The following is a 20,373-nucleotide window of genomic DNA, read 5'->3' as shown; positions in this document are numbered from 1 at the left end:
GAGAGCTCAGCTCTCCTTGACCATGATGTAGGCCCATGGCTGAGCATTTGGAGCTGCTCTGCTGAACCAGAGGTATCATTCTTTACAGGCTATGTAGGGAGCTTTGAGAAACTGCTTTCCTCAGATTGCTGCCTGAAATTATGTACCTGTGTCTGACCATCTGCTTCAAAACCATTCACAGCTTATGTCTTTCACACCCTAGTGGAGGTTCATTGGAGTTCCTCAAGACTGACTTTGCCTGCTGCACAGACAGAAAGTGTTAGCTTTGGCCTGCTTTGAGATTCCTGGTTGAAACCATAGCAAGTTTACTGAGGAGGAGGTCAGTGCCTGCTAATTTCATGTGAATTCAATCACGTGCAGGTACGGCTGGTTATTTAAACACTCTTCCAACTTCATTCACACATTGCTTTGAACAAACTGGACTATTCAGCTTTGTGCTCTGGGATAATGATGGACACCATCTTCAGTTTCAGGTCATTTACATTGGGTGTACAAATACCCTGTAACTTTTAGCCACTCTAACTAATGCTATTGCCATCTGGTCGTACATTAGAATTGTCTTATTCTGTAATGATGATACATCTACAGCAGCAAAAAGTACTTTGAATTTTAATACATGCATTTATACGACTGTCAAGATGCCTGATATTAATAGCTTGACTTTTACTGTAAGCAGAGGTAGAAGAAATAATACCACCTTCACAGTCCTGGCACAGTTTCCTTAGGAGCTGAGTTCCCAGTGCATTGTTTCTGGATTTTGCCATACAAACCTGAGCTGCCTTGTTCTATTTTTTAATTTCAGTTCAGATTTTGAGTGCTTTTATTATGGACTTCTTTAGTTCCACAGAGAAATTAGAGAGGCAAAAGTGCTTCTCTTACTGAATAACACCAACATTTACTGACAACAGAAATAACTGAACTTGCACAAAAAGCCAGTTTCTAATAAACCCTTTTACTGGGTTGTTATGAAGCTTGAGCTTTTCATTTTTTACAAAAAAGCCCCACTTTTTAAAGAAAGGTCAGTCAATCTTTTTAGAAAGATTTAATAAATGACTTTTCCCACCTTACAGAATTTAGTCTTTTGTTGAATTGTTTCTGCTCCTATTAAAGCCTCACAAAAATGTACCTTCTATTATATTTCTTCTAATAGGTTTCTCAGCCTTATAACTATAATAAATTTGTCAGTCTAGCTTCGCTGAACACTGGAGTTGAAAATCCTACCACAACAGATTAGAAATATAACCATTTCTAAACCCTTTCAAGAAGTTTTACACTTTCTTTCAACACATTTTATGTACTCAGAATTCAATGAAAATGACCTTTCAGAGTCATTCTTTAAAGTCTCTTTCTTGGTGATAGCACAGTCAAGCCATTTGATCAGTCAGTCAGAAAACCTGAGTTCTGTTCCCATCTCTGCCAGAGTGGATTCATAGTCTGAACCAACTTGCTGAAAGCCAACATTTTCTTAAGTGTTCATTCAGAGGGAATGACCAACTTGACCCACACAGGACCTGATTTTTTAGAGCAGCTGAGTGCTCAGACCTGCAATTTCAATAATTTTGAGCAGTACCCTTTGCACTGCTAAAATGTTTTTAAAAAGTCTACTAGTATCTTGTTTGGTTATCACAGATAAAAAGCCTCAGAAGAAGCTTTTATAGCAGATTTTAAAAGATACACACTTGGTTGTGGTTTTCCTTTTTTTTTTTAGGAGAGAAGTTACATCTCTTACAAACACAAAATAGTGGTTTGATAAACAATTCTCTCCAGGAAATGTCTTAAAGTGTAAGAGAATGTAACAAAACCTTTAGAATATTAACAAACATCCTAAAAGCAGAGAAGCAAGGAGCATGATCACATAAATCTAAGAAAAGCAAACAGAATCTATGTACCTCAAGCCTCATGTTATAAAAAGTATCAACTTTGTTTTATAACACTGTGTGAAGTATAAATGTCAATGTATCATATTTCCTTGTATGAATGAATTGGAAGGAGTGGCAAGAGTTATCCAAATAATATAAAAGCATAATTTATGAATACTTCCAAGTGGCACAAATAATCTGCACTAATCCCAAATTACAGGTCATATTCTATCCTTCAATTTAACTCCCTGCCCCCAGGTTTACTCATAACAAGGAAATGGAGGAAAAGGTGAATTATCTCATCCTTTACTTTTAAGACAATTGTCTTGTAAACCTGTTATGGGTCATTCTACTTATTTGACCAGCTGTGATGGTTCTGGTGTGTTTCTGGTCACCTGAGTTCCAGAGAAATGAAGAAGTGTAGAAGAAGCTTTCAGGATGATCAAGAGAGTGAAGGAAACTTGTTTTGTGAAAAAAGATTAAAATATTTGGCTGATTTATCAAAACAGAATCAGGAAGAGTATCTGATTGTTTTCTATAAACAACAGAACAATAAAATTAGTATTAGTGAAAAAGATCTTTTTAAACAAAATTATAGTGCTATGAGAAGAAAAAATGGGTGTAATCTATTTGTGTTCCTGCCCATGGCCAGAAGGGTGGAACTAGATGACCTTTGAGGTCCCTTCCAACCCAGATCACTCTATGATTCTGTAATGAATAAACCTTCTGTTGAGCAGAGAAGTTTTAGGGGAGCTTAAGAATCAGACAGGTGAACTTCTAGAAAGAATAGAAAGGGAGGGAGAATGGGGTCATTTTAACATGGATTTTCACCCATCTGTGACTGGGAGTCTGAGCTGTGGCTTTCTGGTGACCTTCAGAGGGAAGCCTGGCTTGCAGAGCCTTTCCAATGGCAAGTTTTTCATAGCAGACCTGTTCAGTTGAGCTGCGTTGGTGAAACACCAGAATCCCACCACCAGTGTCAATATTGTTATCAGCTGCTGGTCATCATTGAGAGAAAAACTTGGAAATTAAAACTCCGAGTCACCTGCTGCTCTGTGCCTCTGGCTATGGATAGGATTGCAGAGGGAAAACCTGTAAGAAACCACACAATGCACAGCTTGTGCAGCTGGCCTGGCTCTGCCTGCCAAGCCAGGCTGCTTTTGTTGACACCAGTGCTATGTAGGTGTGCAGGGCATTGCTACTTCATTCAGGCATTGGGAGGAGAATGTTTTGAAAACAGCATGTCTGTGTTGTGAAGATCTTCCTGTATGCATAGGCTTCCTAATGTAACCTTCCTTTTGCTGTGATCTCACTATGAGCTTTACATTACAAAGTCCTACATGACATTATTTGTGCTTGGCTGTTTGTCTGAACTTATTTCATAGCCTAAGGCACAGAAAGGCAGGTGAATTTAAATTTTAGCTTTCAAGTTGGTTTTCAAATGCTGTCAGTTTAAAATATTTAAATAACAGCAAGTTCTAACAGAATTCTCAGATTTTCCTGCACAGTTGACTATCTTTGGCCTTACTGAACCAGACTCTATTTATGATAAGAGTTATGGACAGCACTGTGGAGTCCAGGCTTTGAATAGCTAGGTAAAAATGTCAGTGCTGCCATTGATGTGAAAAGGGTCAGTGCTTGCTTTTCTGTCATTTATGTTTCAGTTTAGCAGTAATGTAGTAAAAGAGGCTTTCGTTGGAAAGATGACGCAGTAAGAGACATAAGAAAAAAATACATTCCAAGGAACAAGAAAATTACTTTCCTTAGGGAGTACCATTTATTTTCTTCATTAAAACTTATCAAAGAATGGTATCAGCTGATGGTTGGCAGTTTAGTTTCTGAAAATGGGCATGTTGGGCAAAAGCTGTAGAGTTACAGCCGTTTATATCAGTTTCTTAATGGGAATGATTTTCTATTTAAATACAGCCTATGTGTTTATACTCAGTGTGTGTGAGTATATGTAGCTGTGCACATGTGCATGCACATTTCTCTATTTTCAGTAAATTTTGAAGCTGATGAATTGCAGATAAATTTAACACCAAGTTAAATAGTTTACTAGTTCCAAAGACATCAAAGTTCTAAAAGTTTTTTTGAAGATAAATGGCTACTCAGAGAAAAAAAGTAGTAAGGAGAGCTTAAAATTTGTAAGATGTCAGATGGTTCATGTAGGTTTTTTTCCTACCAATTCAAATGTATAGGAAACCAGGATCCTTGGTTCTGTTTTTTTATAGAGCTGCATGTCTACTTAGTATTTTACTGTATTTAAAGCAAGTGGAACGAAACCAGTTCATATAAGCAATCAAATGATCTGTTGCTAAAATATGACTGGTGTATTAATCAAGCCATTACTGAGATGCTCCAAATTTCCTCTCTGGAAATGTCTCTCTGTAATTGGGTAATCTCTCAAAATAATTTGTGATACCTTTTTACACATTGTGCCAACTGGAATAATCAAACAGGGCTGATTAAAATTATGCTTTCTCAGTTATATTTGAAAAACATGGTGTGTAAGTTTTATATACCTGGAATTGTCTTAGATTGTTACAGACTCTGAGGAGGGACTACTGTCTCTGTACTAAAAGACACATAAGCAAGTATAGAAATGGTATTAATGTCTGTTCATGTGTGAGAAAATGTGACTGTTACTTGCAGGAAAGATCATGAAAGCACGACTGGGATCCATGGCTAAATCCCACAAAGTATGCTGAAGGTAGCAAAGTACATCACCACAAGATAATCTCTTCCAGTAGAGGATCATTTCCACTTAATTGTTTGTGTTTAGAATGGAGTGGAAAGGAAATCTAAGGAAAAGGGAATTTTTCTTTTCCCTTATAGTTTACTGAGAGTTTTTCTTTCTTTGTGTGGTCTCATTGCATATGTGTGCAGGATTATAAGGCAATACAACTCTGGCAAGGCTGGAAAGTTATGATTACGTATGTCTTCCTTCTCATCATCTACCTGGCATAGTCTATGTTTAGATTTCATTCACTTTAGATTTCATTCATTGCTGGTAGAAAAGCAACTGGATTACTTTTAGAAAATGACTCAGCATGGTATGGAGATGAGGAGGAAGAGAGACAGTGAAAGATCTCACAGCCTACAAGACTGAGATTTATTGTACATGTGGCTTGGGAAAATAGTTTACATTAAGATTTTTAAAAGGCAGTTGGATTATTGGCTACTTTATGGGCCAAAATATATGTAGAAAATCAGATTAATCTCGGTGGAAACACTAAGTTAGAAATGGCATCATTCAGTGTGAACTGTAAAAATGTTCTGCAAAGCCCCATTTATGGAAAAACAAGGCAACCTCACTGGAGTTCTTTAGAAAGAACCATCCATTTGCTGTCAGGGTGCAGGACTGTGATCTGTTTGCCACTACACCAGACAGATTTTCCCAACATAACACAGGCTGAAAAATCGCTATTACTAAGAGTATAGGAAAATTCAGACTGTGTACTGTTTTTAAAAAGGGACAATAGAGGATACCCAGGGAAGGTGACAAAGAGCAGCAGACATCAATCCCTACCAGCCTTTGGCAGTCTGTAGACCAGTCACATCCTGAACCAGAGATTCTATCACATCTTTGTGTTTACTTCTCAGTTTAAAATCTTTCATGTCAGTGTCTGAGGATAAGGTGAAGAGCACCACACATAAATGAAGACCCAACCTGTCACTTTATTGTGCATCCACACACTGTTGCTGTGGATGCACGTGGCTCCACAGCCAAGGTCCCAGGATACTACTACAACAGAATAATTACAATTCATCTTGAGTATCTTTGTCAGAAGACTGAAATAGGTTTGCCTAAAATTACTCAGAAAAAATATGCAGTAATGTTGAAAGCCAAGAAATGTAGTGATAAGGTGACAGAAAAGTCTTGGCTCTGCTGAAGACAAAATGAACTTTGCCCATGGCTTCAGTAAAGCCCAGATTTTTGCCTTGAGAGTCTGCCCAGACCAGCTGCTCTTCCTGGATTTCCTGAGAGTGTCTCTTGCCCAAAGGGGCTCCAAGGAAAGGTGTGCTGTCATGTGTTCAGAGCAGTGGATTTTAACAAGCATGTGTGCACTGTGGATGACTGTACTACTCTTTTTGTGAAGAACCTACTCTTTCCAGCTTAGCTATTCATTTTCACAAAGCCAGATCCTGCAGCTGAGCTCTTGTGGCTGTCAGTGTTCTCATGCCACTTTGTGAGGGTGGACTGGCAGAAAACATTTAAGTGCAGAGGATTCTGTAAACAAAGAGGTTGACTTGCTATTTAGATAGCACTGGAAAGTGACTGTTATGAAAAATTGAAGACTTGAGCATATACCACTTTTTTTTCCTCTAAGCTTTTCCCTCTTTTGTACACACAAATCAGGAAAAGAACCACTCCCTGTCCTTTGGGAATCTCTTCATCCATTTTACAGCAACTGCTTCTGCTTGTAGGTTTAGTACTTTGTGTTGTGACCACCTTAGTGAAATGAATTTATGAAGAGCATGGCCCAGAAGGGAAGCACAGTTCAGTGCACTGGTGAAACTGTGTCCTCAGACACTAGACAGGTCTCCTGTGAAGGGAAGACTGAGGGCAACAACCCAGGGATGGGCACTGCTGTGGCCTCACTGTGCACTCAGACCCACAAGCCTGTCTAGAGCTCTGCTCACTCTGAGGATTGTTAGTGAACTTTTGGTCCTGTTCCTAAACCTGTCTGTACCAACACCATGGCAGGAGCTCTGCTTCTGCTGCAGGCATCAATTGCCATGTGGGAAATGCAGCCCACAGATTATGGATAACCACGCCCTTGGAAGAAGCAGAGCTCTCCATAGTATCAAGAGCATAAGATAAAATCCAATGAGGAACACATAATGAAGCCAGGATTAGCTGCACAGAGAAACTTTTTAGTGCCTGAGTCCTGCCTGTTTTTGTGGTAATCTGTTGCAGTTGGTACTACAGCAATTGGTACTAACCCATGAGGTTATTTTGTAAATTATTAATAGACAATGTGAACATCTAGCAGATAAGGATAACCTGGGTTACAAGCTCATCAGCAGATAATGCTCTATTGCAGTAATAATCAACCTGCTGAACTCTGCAATTGCCTATAACATTTGAGACCTATTTCTGAAAATATCTATTAATTCCTATTAAATATAAAAGGAAGTTTAATACAAAACATGGCCATAATGGGTATACATATAATGAGATCCCTTTTCCAACACTTTTTTGTCTTTAAGCACTTGCTTATACCCGCCAAGATCCTTCTGTGAGTAGGAAATATGTATGCTAGAACTCACTGTGAGGAGAGGGTGATGTATTTATCCTCTGCTGCTGTATTATTGGGAAGTCCAGGTTTTGAACTGGGCAGAGGCAATGATGGTTTCAGGGAGAAATGATTTGGTACCACAGAGCATGGAACAGCTGTGAAAGCCAGCTGAGTGATGTGATGTCCTCTGCAGTCAGCCCTGGCAGCAGCTATTCCAATCAAGGGGCATCCCCCAGCTGTAGGTACAGAGCTGGACATCTAAGGGGGACAATGTCCTCCTGTGCTGGCCTGGTCACTAAGGACCTCGTACCCTCCTTGGATCTCATGTTCATGTAGGTGTCTGAAAAAGACTTTAAAGTTTGTGTTCTTAACACAAATATCCTGATTGCAGGAAGGCTAAAATTCCACTCTCATTAATCTTGTTACTTTCTAAAATGCCTCAAGTCTGGGACTCAAAATAGTGCTTTTAGGCTATAATGTGAGCTGTAATAGGTGCAATGACATATTGTGAAACCAATCCCTGTCCTGCTTTGCACCAGGTGAAAAGAATTTTTTAAGATCCAGTAAGTAGTTAAGAGTGAAAATAAAAGATCTGGGGATCCTTTATTTGGAGGTCTGCTGCCATTCAGCTCGAGAAGACTGTGATGTTCCCAGTACTGCAGGGTGCCACTCTAGAGGGGAAGAGGATTTAGTGACACAATTTTCCAAATCCAGCATGGAAGACCTGGCTATAGAAATTATATATATATTTATTCATGTCCTTTGAGAAGCTGAACTATAAACATACTTCCTGCTCTGTACCATGGCAGGGACAGACCCTTAATTGTGTGGATGCATCCTACCTGGAGTAACTGTAGGTCTTTCTCCATGTTGCTTTGCAAAAGTACCTTGTATCCTTCTCAGGAAACTGAAGTCAACAAAGCAGTGGATAGGAAGGATTTTAGTGAATTAATTGGCTTATCTTCTGATATTATAGCAGTAGATAAAATTAAACAGAGAAATCCCCAAAGCCACAAAACCCAGAATGAACCCATTCCCCAGACAATAGCCTTTTCAGTCATTAAGTGGGAATAACATGCACCAATAGGATTATGATGCCTACAAATGTACCCTACTAAAATAAAATTAGTTTAAAAGGCAGGGACAATATCATCATCAGGTAGCTTTCTTGCAGGGTGGAAAATAGCTTTAATAACTTCATTGTTAGAACTAGTATAAAAATATAAAAGCTCTCCTCCCCCCAGTACAGCCCTGATTGTGTTAAAAGCAACCTCTGGGTCTTGAGGGCTCTTTTGGTGTTCCCAGCCTATGAAAAACGAGGGCTATGGCACACAGCTGGAAATCAGCAATGCAGAGTGTTGAAATCTCATTTAGAAGTGAGTGTATTTCAGAGTACAGAACCAAATGGGAAAATTCATTATATGGGAAGTTAATGCATCATGCTGCCTAGGAAGGATGCTGAGAGGTGGCACAGGAAAATCAATAAAATTTGAAGTGCAGGCAAAATGTGGGATAAGAGCTCCAAAAGGCAAAGAATCCAAAGTTAGTATTACCTTTTTGGGACATGCTTTTTGGACTTACTTAGAAGGAAATGACATAATGGGACTTTACTCTCTGTTTTGGGTAGGGACCATTGTATAATCTGAGGAAGAAAAGAGGGTGAGACATAATTCAAGCAGAAAATCTGGGCGAGGGTAGCTGTGTGCTTAGAAGACACCAGCCCTGCTCAGAGCTGTTCATTGCTGAGGCTGTCATTAAATACCTGGAAATAACAAACACCTGCTCAAAGGTGGGTTCTGAGCCATTTGTGACAGAATGGACTCTCCTGATCTGGCTTGAAGTCTATGTGGATGCAGCTGCCCCAGAACAATTCTGTGAACAAACTGGAAACCACCAGGAAGGCACTGGACTGGGTCAGCATTTTGTGCCATGGGTCTGTGACTTTGTGGCTGTTTGCAGAATTGGCTTTATTGTCTTGTGCACTGTTTTTTTGCCCAACTACATGCATTGACAGGGGCATAAAACCAGAAAGAAATAATGGCATAAAAAGTGGGGGTGTACTAGTATTCCTTATTTAAGAACTTTGGTGTAATTTGAGCAACTTTATGTAATTTATATTAAATTACCATATTCTTTTTTGTTGTTTTGGTGCTTGTTCTATTTCTTTCTGTCTTATCTTTTATGTGACAAAATTCCAGCTTAATATCTTTTTTTGTAAGTTACATACCTTATCTTTGTGGTGGATACCGGCACAACAAGGTGTTTCAGAAACTATTAATGCTGATGAATCAAAGACCAGTCATTGATCTTCACTGGGACTGGAAGGTGCTGAGCCCTGGCTGATCAGGAGAAACTGGAGGAGAATTTTGACAAATAGAGAATCCTGTGTTGTGACAGGGCTCTGCTCATCTGACCAGATTAGTTTAAATCAGTTCCTCTTTCTAAAACATGCTGCTAGGAGGTCAATAGTGCTTCTGAAGTCCATATAGAACCTACAGCCTGAGAGTAAACAAGCCACTTGCATCCTTTTTATTTCAGAAAACAGGGGAGGGAAAAAAAGGTGCAAACACTTACTTATGGCACATTTCACAGGCTGCAATCAATTTACAGGTCACTGGGAGACATTCAGGCAAAGGCATAACATATGTCTAAGGGGCTCAAAGTAGGAGGCTATCTAGAAAATTTGATTTAAGTTATAAGGAAGCTTATTTAAAGCACTAAAATTCAAAAGGCAGAGTCTCTCATAACCTGAGGTACTGAACCTTTAAGAGTTACTCCACCCCACTCCAATAAGGGTGTTTTTCAGCTTGAAGTCTAGTATTAAGCATTACTAAGGACATTCCTTTCTAGTTGCAAAGTGTGATAACCTTTCTATACCTAAAGGTATAAATAAAGTGTCACCTTTTATTCTGTGTCACCATTTCTATACAGCTACATATATTACAGCTCCAAACCAACAGCCTCTTTTGGTCACAATCACACTGTATTCAGATTCATGATGAAATAATATTTAATTTAAATGACATTAAATGATATTTTAAATTAAAATGTTCATCTGATGATTAGACTCAGTTTGTCCAACAGTTGTGACACTGAGGCAATACCACTGAAAGTAATGATTTGAACCTGTTAGGAAAATGAAGCAGGGTTGTGCTGCTGGTCCTATCAGGCTTCATGTAATGAAAGCCTCAATTTATTGTTTTTCTATGGTTTTCTGTTCTCCTTGGTGAAACACAATAAGAACCTTGTTACAGAAAAATGCTCATTTATGTAGTACATGCAGGACACCTCCATTCCATCACCCCTCTTGTGCACTCCATAGGAGCCCCATAGGAAAAACAGCTGGGCTGTCCTTAAGAGAGCATAATTTCCCTCCCATGCATTGGTTGAGAGAAGCATAAAGATCTCATTTTATCATGCAATGAAGCTGATCAGCTTTCCCTTTGCTTTTCCTTCTCAGCAAGGAACTGGAAAGGATCACAGTCTTCCCTCTCATGGAAGGGACCTGCAGCATCTCAGAACTCCAGACTGATGGACAGAACCTCATGTTAGGAGACTATGGGAGTCCTTGTGATGCATGGCTGAGAAACCTCTGTTCCTCTATTATGATGTGAAAATATTTTTGAAGAGTCTGTACTAGATTTATTATTTGGGCTTTATTTGGAGGTTCCCCCTGTTGCCTCAGTGTCTCATTCCCTGCCTGAGCAGTCAGAGTCTGCTGCTCTCATCTTGCAGACAGGGCATCATTTTAGAATAAACCCCCAGTGGAACAGATGATGGGGGGCTGTGCCATGTTCCCTACACTGAGCCTTGGGCTTCCAGCCCATACTGCCTTCTCTCAAGACAAAAGACACATACCTTCTGCCTTTTTTCTGATGTTGACCTAAAAACTCTCTTTTTCAGCAGCTCCTTAGACAAAGGAACAAAGTATTTATGATTAGATCTAGTGCAAGGATATCCTGTGATATGGGACACAGGACCAACAGGGTTTGAACTGGGGAGTGACAGAAATGATGAGCTGTGCAGAAAGCGTGGCTCACAGAGACAGGGAAATGTGAAATATTTGAAACAGCTCCCATAATAGACATGGAACTGAAATGCAGAATCTTTTCAAAATTCAAAACCATAGCATAAAACACAAATGAAGCAGGCGTTGACTCCTAAACAAGGATTTCAAGACATAAGGAAGATAACAACTTTAGAAAAGAAAAGCAAGCCCAGTGACTGTCAGATTGATTGAACACAGTGTCAGGAAAGATTGCTTTGTGAGTGTTGCTTCTTAAAGCATTACAAAGTCAGAAAGACATAAAAAACATTGATTGGCAGCAAAGGGGAACAGAAATCACCAGTGATCAATAAGGTGGCTGCCAACAGGTGGGGATGACATGTCAGTGCAGGAAGCACTTTGTGGGGATTCAAGTGGCTAAGTAACAGGACTGGGACCAAGCCATTGATCAAAATTATTTTTATGTTGTAAAAGGTCTTGAAAATGAACCTTCTGGCATTTGAATCCATTTAATAAAAATGCTGCTATTATTTGTGCCTGCTTAAGATGACAGCTAGCAGCCTCTGGAAGCCTTAAAGGCTAAACTTGTTAGCTATTTATTACAGAAAATGTTGGGATCTCCTGATACCACCAATTAATTCGAGCATATTGTTAGTAGTGGGAAGTGCTGGTAAATCATATCTCTGTTGCCAAAGTATTAATGAACTACTTACTACATCTTTCCACTTGATACAGGTCTCAGCCAGGCCTCTTCCCTGAGCATTCCCAGGTATGGAATCCAAGTACTTTCTCCAAGGCTTTGCCTTTTTTCTTGTTCTCCACTCCTGCCTCTGTTGCTCCTCTCAGGAGGAGCAAGAGCCTCCTGGAGTGAATGCTGCACGACCTTGGCAGTGCAGGCACCTCTGTCCTGTTTGTGCATTGATGACCTGACTGGCATCAGCTCGGGGCTCACCTCAGAGGTGCTGCTGGCTTGTGAAAATGCTGTTTTTTCATTTAAGGATCTGCTTTGGGGTGCTCTGATTTCTGTAGCTGTTACAGAGCTGTTTTTCTTGTTCTATGGCTGCCCCAGGTCATGTTCCCACTGCCTGACACCTACTTTTCTCATGGCTTGTCAAAATCTGTTTTTTGTTGTATCTATCAAAGATGTAGGAACAGTTATACTCTTCCTTCAGGAGTGGTGATTTAAGTACCAGGAGGCAAGCCCCACAGCCTCTCTGCTCCTGCCTCTTCCAGGCCCTCTCCCTCCATCATTTCACTGGGCAATGCCCCAGTTCATCCTGTCTTTGCTCAGATTTCCTGCTCACTGACCATCCCCACTGCTCTCCTTTTGTCAGTCTTCAGTGAGGCTACACATTTTTTGTGTGGTTCTCTCTTCCCAAAATGAGACGGTTTTAACCCTGCTGTGAGCAGACTGGGAGGTGCCAGTGTGAGCAGAGTTACCTGGTGCCAGTGTAGACCTGCCAGACCTGCATGTGTCTGCCTTGCAGCTGGTGGGGCTGGCTCATGTCCAGCTTGCCATCCTCGCCATCCTCCAGGCACTTCCCAGACAAGCAGGATTTACATAACCCTTTTCCTGTATTTTTGATGTACCCAGCTACCTGTGCATGCAAGGGCTGCCATCTTCTCCATGGAGGTGAAGCAGCCAAGCTGGGCAGAGGAACCTTTCCCTGGGCGCCTGCTTCTCCTGCTTCTGGCCTGGAAAAGTGATAGAGGGCACTGGAGGTGCTGGAGCATCCTCTAGAGCAGGTGAGGCAGGCTGGGGTCCCTGCTGCTCATCCGTGAGGCAGCAGAACCTGCAGCTGAGATGGTGTTGAGCTGCTTCTGGGGTGCAACACGAGGCAGCACCCCAGAGCAGGGGCTGGAGAGAGCACCCTACGAGGTGTGGGGGGCTTGGCAAGGGTCATCAGACTGTTGTGCAGTGTCCCACCAGTGTTCCAGGCTCCCTCTTTCTTCCCCCCAGTCAACTGGAACACAGACCTTACAGGTGAGAATGCAGCAGCACAGAAGGCAGCAGATGCAGTGTATTGATTTTAATCAGCAATTTTACACCAACGAGTGGTTTGAATTATTGATCTTTCTGTCCCTGTGCAGGTGCTGCTCCGGAGGCTGAGTGCTGCCACTTTTCTGAAGGCACTGCCAGCCTGGGCAGCTGCCGTGCCAGCAGCAGATTGCAACAAAAATCTGTCCACAAACCTGAGTGGCTTCCCCCTAAGAACAACAAAATAGGTAACACAGCCCCGAGCACAGAACCAGAATGGGAAGTGGTGTGTGGAGCTGCTGAGGTTTTATTGCGAAACACGGAGAGCATCACGTGTGCCCAGCTCAGTGTCAGCTCCTGGCTAGGGCAGCAAGGAGGTGTGACTACTAATACTATTTGGAACATTTGTACCCCCCCAGTCTGTCTGAGATGGGAATGGGTACTTCTGCTTTTCCTGTCACGGTGCTGGGGTTAGTGAGCAGTGCCATTCGTCACAGTAAATCGGGTGATGGTGGCTTGGTGGAAGCCCTTGCTCCTCCAGGCTGGTAAGCCAGAAATAGTTTGAAGGAAGGGCACGTCAAAGGACCTGGCAAGAAAGTTCAGGATCTGAGGTCCTGTTCAGAGTGGAGACAGTCTCCCTTCCAAAAGAGATTTTGCTGGTCACAATTGTCTGGAGAGGAGCATTGGTGGAAAGGGATGGGGTTATTTACTGGCAGCTCCCTAATAGGTGGAGACAATTAAGAAGGGAACAGTGAACTCCACTGTCACTGGCAGCTCCCAGCTGAGTACTGCTTAGAAATTTGAGATCTAATTAAAGCAGGCCTTGGATCTCATCATTCTTCCTGCACGCCTGGGACAATGAAATACTGACTCCTGCATCTGTTCCTTATGTGTACCCAATGCAAATAAGTAAGAAGTCTGTAAATACATCAAAAACCATACTTTATTTTATGTATAGCAATACAATTTACATATTAAATAACACTATAATAGAATGATTTGATATAGTTTAACATAACAAAAAGAAGGTTCTTCAAGTTACAAAAAACCCCCAAACAAAAACGAAAAATGAACAAAAGTCTCCCTCAAAATACTCCCTCCCACCCTTTCCCCAAACCAAACACCACATTTTTATTTTTCTTCTGAATGGATCAATGAGACAAACGTATCTAGTGACTGGCTAAGTCTAAATCCTGTTGCACACACTGACAATGGAATCCAAAAAAAAAAAATAAATCCAACTTTCACAATCACTGCCCCAAAGAAATGACATGTGTGAAAATCCTTTTTGGAGTGTGATGATGGCATCTCACTACCTTGAAACACAGAAGGTTTGTATTCACATAACCACCACAGAACTAGGAAGGAGGTGAAACTAGAAAAAAATTAGCTTTATATGAAAATATAAAATTCTATGATTATATACCATAGATACAAAGTTCCCAGAAGATGCTTATCTAAGCAACAAAATATTTACAGTTTTAATGACTTTGCTATTTTAAAAATGAAGGAAAAGAAAGTAGGAGTACACATGAATGCTTCGGTCTTTAGAAACAATGGCTGCTTGCTAGTCTCAAGTGTTCTAACAAAACAAAAAAGTCACTACCCCAAATGTTGGAGAGTTGTGACATTGTATAAAATTGACTATCTCCTCTTTTGGAGACGTTTATTCTTAAAACTCAAGACATTTTTCTTGAAATTAATTATCCTCTGTAGAAAATGCTTCCCTTTGCAAATAGTTAACAAAAACACTAAAAACAGTTTAACAGCTAAGACAAAGTAGAGGCCAAATCTCTTTATTACAGTTCCTCTCTCCTTATTTTTGCATTCCTTCTCCTGTGATAAGTGAAGCCTGTGTAATTCACATTGTTAGAATGGCAACAAGGAGAAGAAGAGCAAAGGGGTAACAGTGAATTACATCTGAAAAAAAAAAAAAAAAGAAAAAGAAAAAGAAGAAAAGCAATGCAGTAGATTAACAAATAGGCATTTTCCCTTCATACAAAAATTCACTGGCACCATTTGAACATAAACTTCGGAGCAAAAAGATCTGATGTCAAAAGACATGAATTTGAGAAAGACTGCTAAATCTTCAAGACAACTACATTTTTTTTAAAATTAAGTTGGTTTTGTTTTGCTGAGAATTAGTAGCATGTATCTTTGGTAGAATCCATATCTATACTTCTTAGCTTTTAAATAAAATACATCAGCTTTAAAAAAGATTAATGAGAAGGCAGTTGTGCTGTATCATAAAGATTCTTCTCCTAATGTTCCAATGTATCACTCTGTGTTCAAGCAATTTGAGCAGTCAAACTAGAAAAACAACTGAAATTTTGCAGATCCTGTAAATGACTCCACTAACCTAGAGCAGACCCACAGTACAGAAACAGTCACTTCCAGGGAAAAGTTTAAGGGGCTTGGATTTTTCTTTTTCCCTGTTTCTAAATTACCGTTTGGAAACAGACACTGAAATGCTAAGGACAAATGCTGTTTAAAATGAATGTTCTTTAGATATTGATCCTGCAGAAGGCTCAGGGCTTACCCTGCACACCTGAGCAGTCCCACCAGCTCCCCCAGACCTTCCTGCCAAAGCCAAGCTCACACACAGGAGTGTTTGGAGGATGGGTTATTCTGAGCCTGCCACCTATTTCAGATGTTCAGATGACACAGAAGCTTTCCAAGCATTCCCACTTGGAAAGCTTGGCTGCTCTTGCGGTCTCAAGATACAGTTCACGTCTTTCACACGGTCTGTGGGCACAGGACATGTGCAAGACATGGAGAAATGGTATTTTCTAAATGTAGACACGTGTGCTTCAGTCCTTCCGTTCCTTATTTCTCAGGGCTGGTGCTGAGGACCACGCTCTGCAGTGATATAGGAATGTTCTCAGGTTCTCTTAATTTGCAGACCTGCACATTGCTTGGGAACCTTTGATGCTTGAAAGACATCCTGACTGAATGGCAGGAGCTGGGGACAGCAGAGGGCTTGGGGTCCCAAAGCAAGGTGGTGATTTGCAGAGCAGGACTTTGGCTGGACACTCGTGGGAGCATCAGGAGAGTTTATCAGTGCCCATATCTGAGCAGACATTGCTCCTTCTGCCACTCACTCAGTCCCAAGGAAAGGGTACAAACCTGTATAAGAAAGCAGAACTGCAGCTGCTTACAGGAGGATAGATTTGGCTCTTCTGTGTGTTTAATCCTGACCTTCACAAGCAATTTCTACCTTCACCCCTTCAAGCCTTGTGCATCACTACCATCTATTGACTACCTGGCTGTCAGCACAGCACTTAACATACAGCTTGAACTCCCATATGAAATAATCCACGGACAACTCATAGAACATCAGTGTACATTATTTCCCCATGGATTAAACCCCAAGCAAGTATTTCAGGTGTTGGAAAATGCCAATGCAAATGCATGGATTTCCAAAGCATCTACCAAAGTTCAGCCCCCGCAGCCTTCATTCATTGATGTTTCAAACTTGTGAGAAGGTAAGGGATTAAACTAAGGGTATTCAGGCAGTGTGTCACAACCACAGTTGTCTTCCATCATGCCAGTGAAATGAAAAGTAATCACCTGAAAGTACTGAACAAATCCAACCACTCGATGCCTGCAGTAATCTTTGTGTCACTTAGTTGTCAAGGTTTGACTTTCTAACTCCTCCCTACATCTCCCAAGGAACTTAAAATACTTCTAGATTAAACTGATCCAACTCATGAGTCCCCTTGTGCTACCAGCTGGCATTGGCTGGGTCCAGGTTCAGGACTGGGGGCACAGGGGGGGCTCAGCATCCTCTGAGGCTGATGCAGGCTGGCCAGAAAACCACTCAGCTAAACCTTCCAGCCCTTGCAGGGAGCAGCACTTGAGAACTTAAAACCATTCTGTTACTGGGGTGTCGTGACTGGAGGGCCAGTTCTAACTCCTACTGACCCCCACCTCCGTGCAGTGCAAAGGGGATGCAAACTACAATCTTTTGAAACATTCTGCACATATTTTATTTGGACTAGCTGCTGCTGGACATGGGATTTCCTCACTGAAACCATGTGCTTATTAAAATGCTTCATATTAGCAATTATTGGGATTCCTTGGATGGAGGGATTCAACACACTGAGAAGTAAAAGGTGACTGTAAAGGTTGCTGATGAATCCTTGAATACTTTGAATCTTTCTCTTTCTACGATAAAAGGCCAAATGTTAGCACATAGCAGTTTGCACAACCCCTCTGCTCTCAATGAGGCCGTATCAGTTTGTATCTTACGTGGTTCTGAACCAACATATCTACTCTCAATATCCTTTAAACCAGCATTCAGCTTCCTTGGGAGTGAAAATACACAGAACCTTGCCAAATGTTTGTATTTCAGAAAGACTGGACTGGCAGAAATTAATAAGTTTACATTTAAATTAAAAAGAAAGCTGTAATATTTTGACAAGTTCTGAAAAAATTACAATGCATGTTTTCTGTAGTTTAGAAGTGAAGAAATTAATGCCACATATAAGGGATAGTGCCTTTAACTGTACACCAAGGGTGAGGATGGCTGAAATCACATATTTCCTTTTCCAGGCAGATTCAATAACCCCTCCCTACTAAATCAAGCTATGACCAAGCTAATTTTAATTTTCAGGAGAATAAAGCATGTGCTTACTTCTTTAGTTAAACAGGGATTGACTTGTTGAATTACAACCAAATACAAAGGAAGAGGGAGCCAGTGAGGATGTAAACTTAAATGCTCCAAGCAATAATTATCTACCTAATCTGAGGGAAACCATTCTATTGGTGTGGGAGGGAAAACACAATAAGCTAGGTTTGTGCTAAAGAATTAGTCTGGCAAAAAAAAAAGAGGGAGAATGTAACTTTATAGGTAGTTTTTTTATTAGTTTGCTTCACCAGTAAATATGGATCAGTACTTTATGTTTTAGCACTAAAGTATGAAAATTACACACCTGTAAAAATGGCATCTAACAGTTATGAAATTAAGAAACGCCTGTCATCATGTAACATACCATTAGGTGTGAGGTCATATTCAAGAAATAGTAAGGAAATTAGATGTGTTTAAAATATTGAATAGCTTAGTAATGTAAAATATTGCTACCTTTAATATATCTGAAAACTGGTCTGGTTTTGGGTTGTTGTAGATTTCTCACTGTATTGGCTCCGATGAAAATAAAACCAAAATACTTTCCAGTCACAGGGCTGGCTAAAAACCAAAATCAACATTTTCCTGAATACATGGGGAAACTCTGAAAACATAAATTCAAAACTTATCACCGCATCCCACATATGAATTGCATCTAATTTATAATTATATTGTATGTAATTTATATATTCCATGTGAAGCAAGTCTCAGACCTGTAAGTGTACAACACAGCAATTTGAAACAATACAGAAATAATTGTTTCAGCTCCACAAGGCTGTGAGACCTCCACTGTAGCTAATAATCACCTGCCACATTTTGTCAAGAAAGGATGAACACTGCTCATCCACTCTACTGGAATGCAGAACACCATTACCAAAACTTTGACATGATCACTAAATAATAAATATGGTAGGAAGGGGTACAGTATCTGTTGTAGGAAGAATCCATCTGGCCTAGCATTCAAGATTTAAGATTCGAGGGTCACTGTAGTTAGCAAAACTTCACTGCATTTAAACAAAACAGAAAAAGCATATGTTTGTTGTCATGGAATGTCACATCAGGGCTTGTCTTGTATTAGGATATTATAGGCAGTAACACTGATCATATAGTGCAAACTAGATAAAATTGCGTTTCACCGTGTGAAATAAACAGAGGTGCAAATGCTCAGTAGGATACCATTAAGACATAAAATGGCAAAAAATAAATATAAAAACTTTTATCAGTGTAAAAAAGTAATTGGGTTATTGTATAACCTAGAGTCTGGCAAAAAAGGCCTCAAAAAAGTTCAGTCTTCAGAAGTTCTACAAATTAAGTGCCTTTTCAGGTTTCCAATTAGACAAGAGACTCCATGCTTTCTGCGGGATCAGATTCGTCACTGGCCATCACAGCACCGTTTTTGTCCAGTGTCATGGGACCATTTCCATTTTCCTTAGTGCTGACCAAGCTTAGCATTGCCTTATAAAGAAACTGGTACTGTTCCTGGAAAAGAAAGAACAACTTATTTCAATCCTTTAAGTGTACATAAATGAGTGGTGCTTTAATTTGGCATTTCCAGGGAAGGTCATGGGTATTCATTACCAGAAGCATACACATAGCAAAGAAATAGAGCAATTACCTCTGTTCATCCAGTTGAACCTTGTCAACCCAAACTCCAGTTTTATCTCTGATATGCTATTAAACACTTCAGGAGGGCAGGACAAAACCTGAGGCCACAGCTCAACCCCAGGTGGCAGAACCTTGTACCACACACACTGAGGCAAGGGCGCTGCTCTTGCTGGACTCTCAGGGAAGAGCCTCATCTCCCCGCAGCTTCACCTGCCCTGAGCACAAGGTGCCAGATCTAAAGAGCACAGATTAGCTCACTGGGCTGGCAGGCTGATGGTACCAAGCTGAAAGGTCCTTCTCTGCTAGGACTTGTCTGTTTGATGCTCCCCTCCAAAGTATGAGAAATAAGTTTAAGTGCAAATCAGAGACTTACAGTGTGGCTTTGAGGTTAACAAAAAATGATAACTACAAAAAAAGTTCAAATGCAAATTCTGCTTGGTAGCAGATGCTGCAGGGCTTGATAACATATACAATACATGTTTTAGATCATGCTTTTGGTCTCAGATGAAAACCTTGTAAATTGTCTATTTATAGCCCATTTAAAGACTTACAATGTCTGTAAATACTCCAGGCCGCATAAGATTTATCATCTTTGCCACCTGGAAAACATCGACAGCATTTTCATTCTCCAGCTGCTGAGACAGAGTGGTAAGGGCACATAGAGTTCCTGCTGACACAGCTCCATACCTGGAAAAACCACACCAAAATGAAGAGTTACTCAAAAACACACATGGGCACTGACACAGAGTCATGGAAGTGTTATTATAGTCTTATTTGATTGCTGTAGTTTCTCTTTGTATCTACCAAATGCTTGTTTTATAGTTGCTAATTTTTTGTCATTTTAACTTATAGAAGAAATTTGATGGTATACCAGTCATCTCAGCTTATCTACACTATTCAACACAAAGAACTGTATCAGCAGCAGAACGTTAGCCACTCCAAAATACCCACCCTAGAGACTGTAACACTGAAATCAGTTCTCCCACACCACATGTGCTGAGAGCATCTGCATTACAGTGGAGCATATATTAAATTCATTAGTGGGAGCTCAAGCA

General features: G+C 40.5%; 1 protein-coding gene across 1 annotated transcript in view; it reads right to left on the bottom strand.

The window, feature by feature from the left end:
• Positions 1–14,011: 14,011 nt before the first annotated feature.
• Positions 14,012–20,373, bottom strand: part of PTPRG (protein tyrosine phosphatase receptor type G) — a gene marked incomplete at its 5' end in the record, with an annotated part of 303,590 nt that continues 297,228 nt past the window's right edge. Inside the window, 2 exons of the mRNA XM_033517345.1 lie at positions 14,012–19,192; positions 19,870–20,005. Of these exons, the coding sequence (XP_033373236.1) occupies positions 19,046–19,192; positions 19,870–20,005 (283 nt within the window). The remainder of the gene's footprint in view (positions 19,193–19,869; positions 20,006–20,373) is intronic.

This window comes from Parus major, chromosome 12, assembly GCF_001522545.3.
Source record: "Parus major isolate Abel chromosome 12, Parus_major1.1, whole genome shotgun sequence".
NCBI lineage: Eukaryota > Metazoa > Chordata > Aves > Passeriformes > Paridae > Parus > Parus major.
Note: the sequence above shows the minus strand (reverse complement) of the source record. Positions and strands in the feature narration are given on the sequence as shown.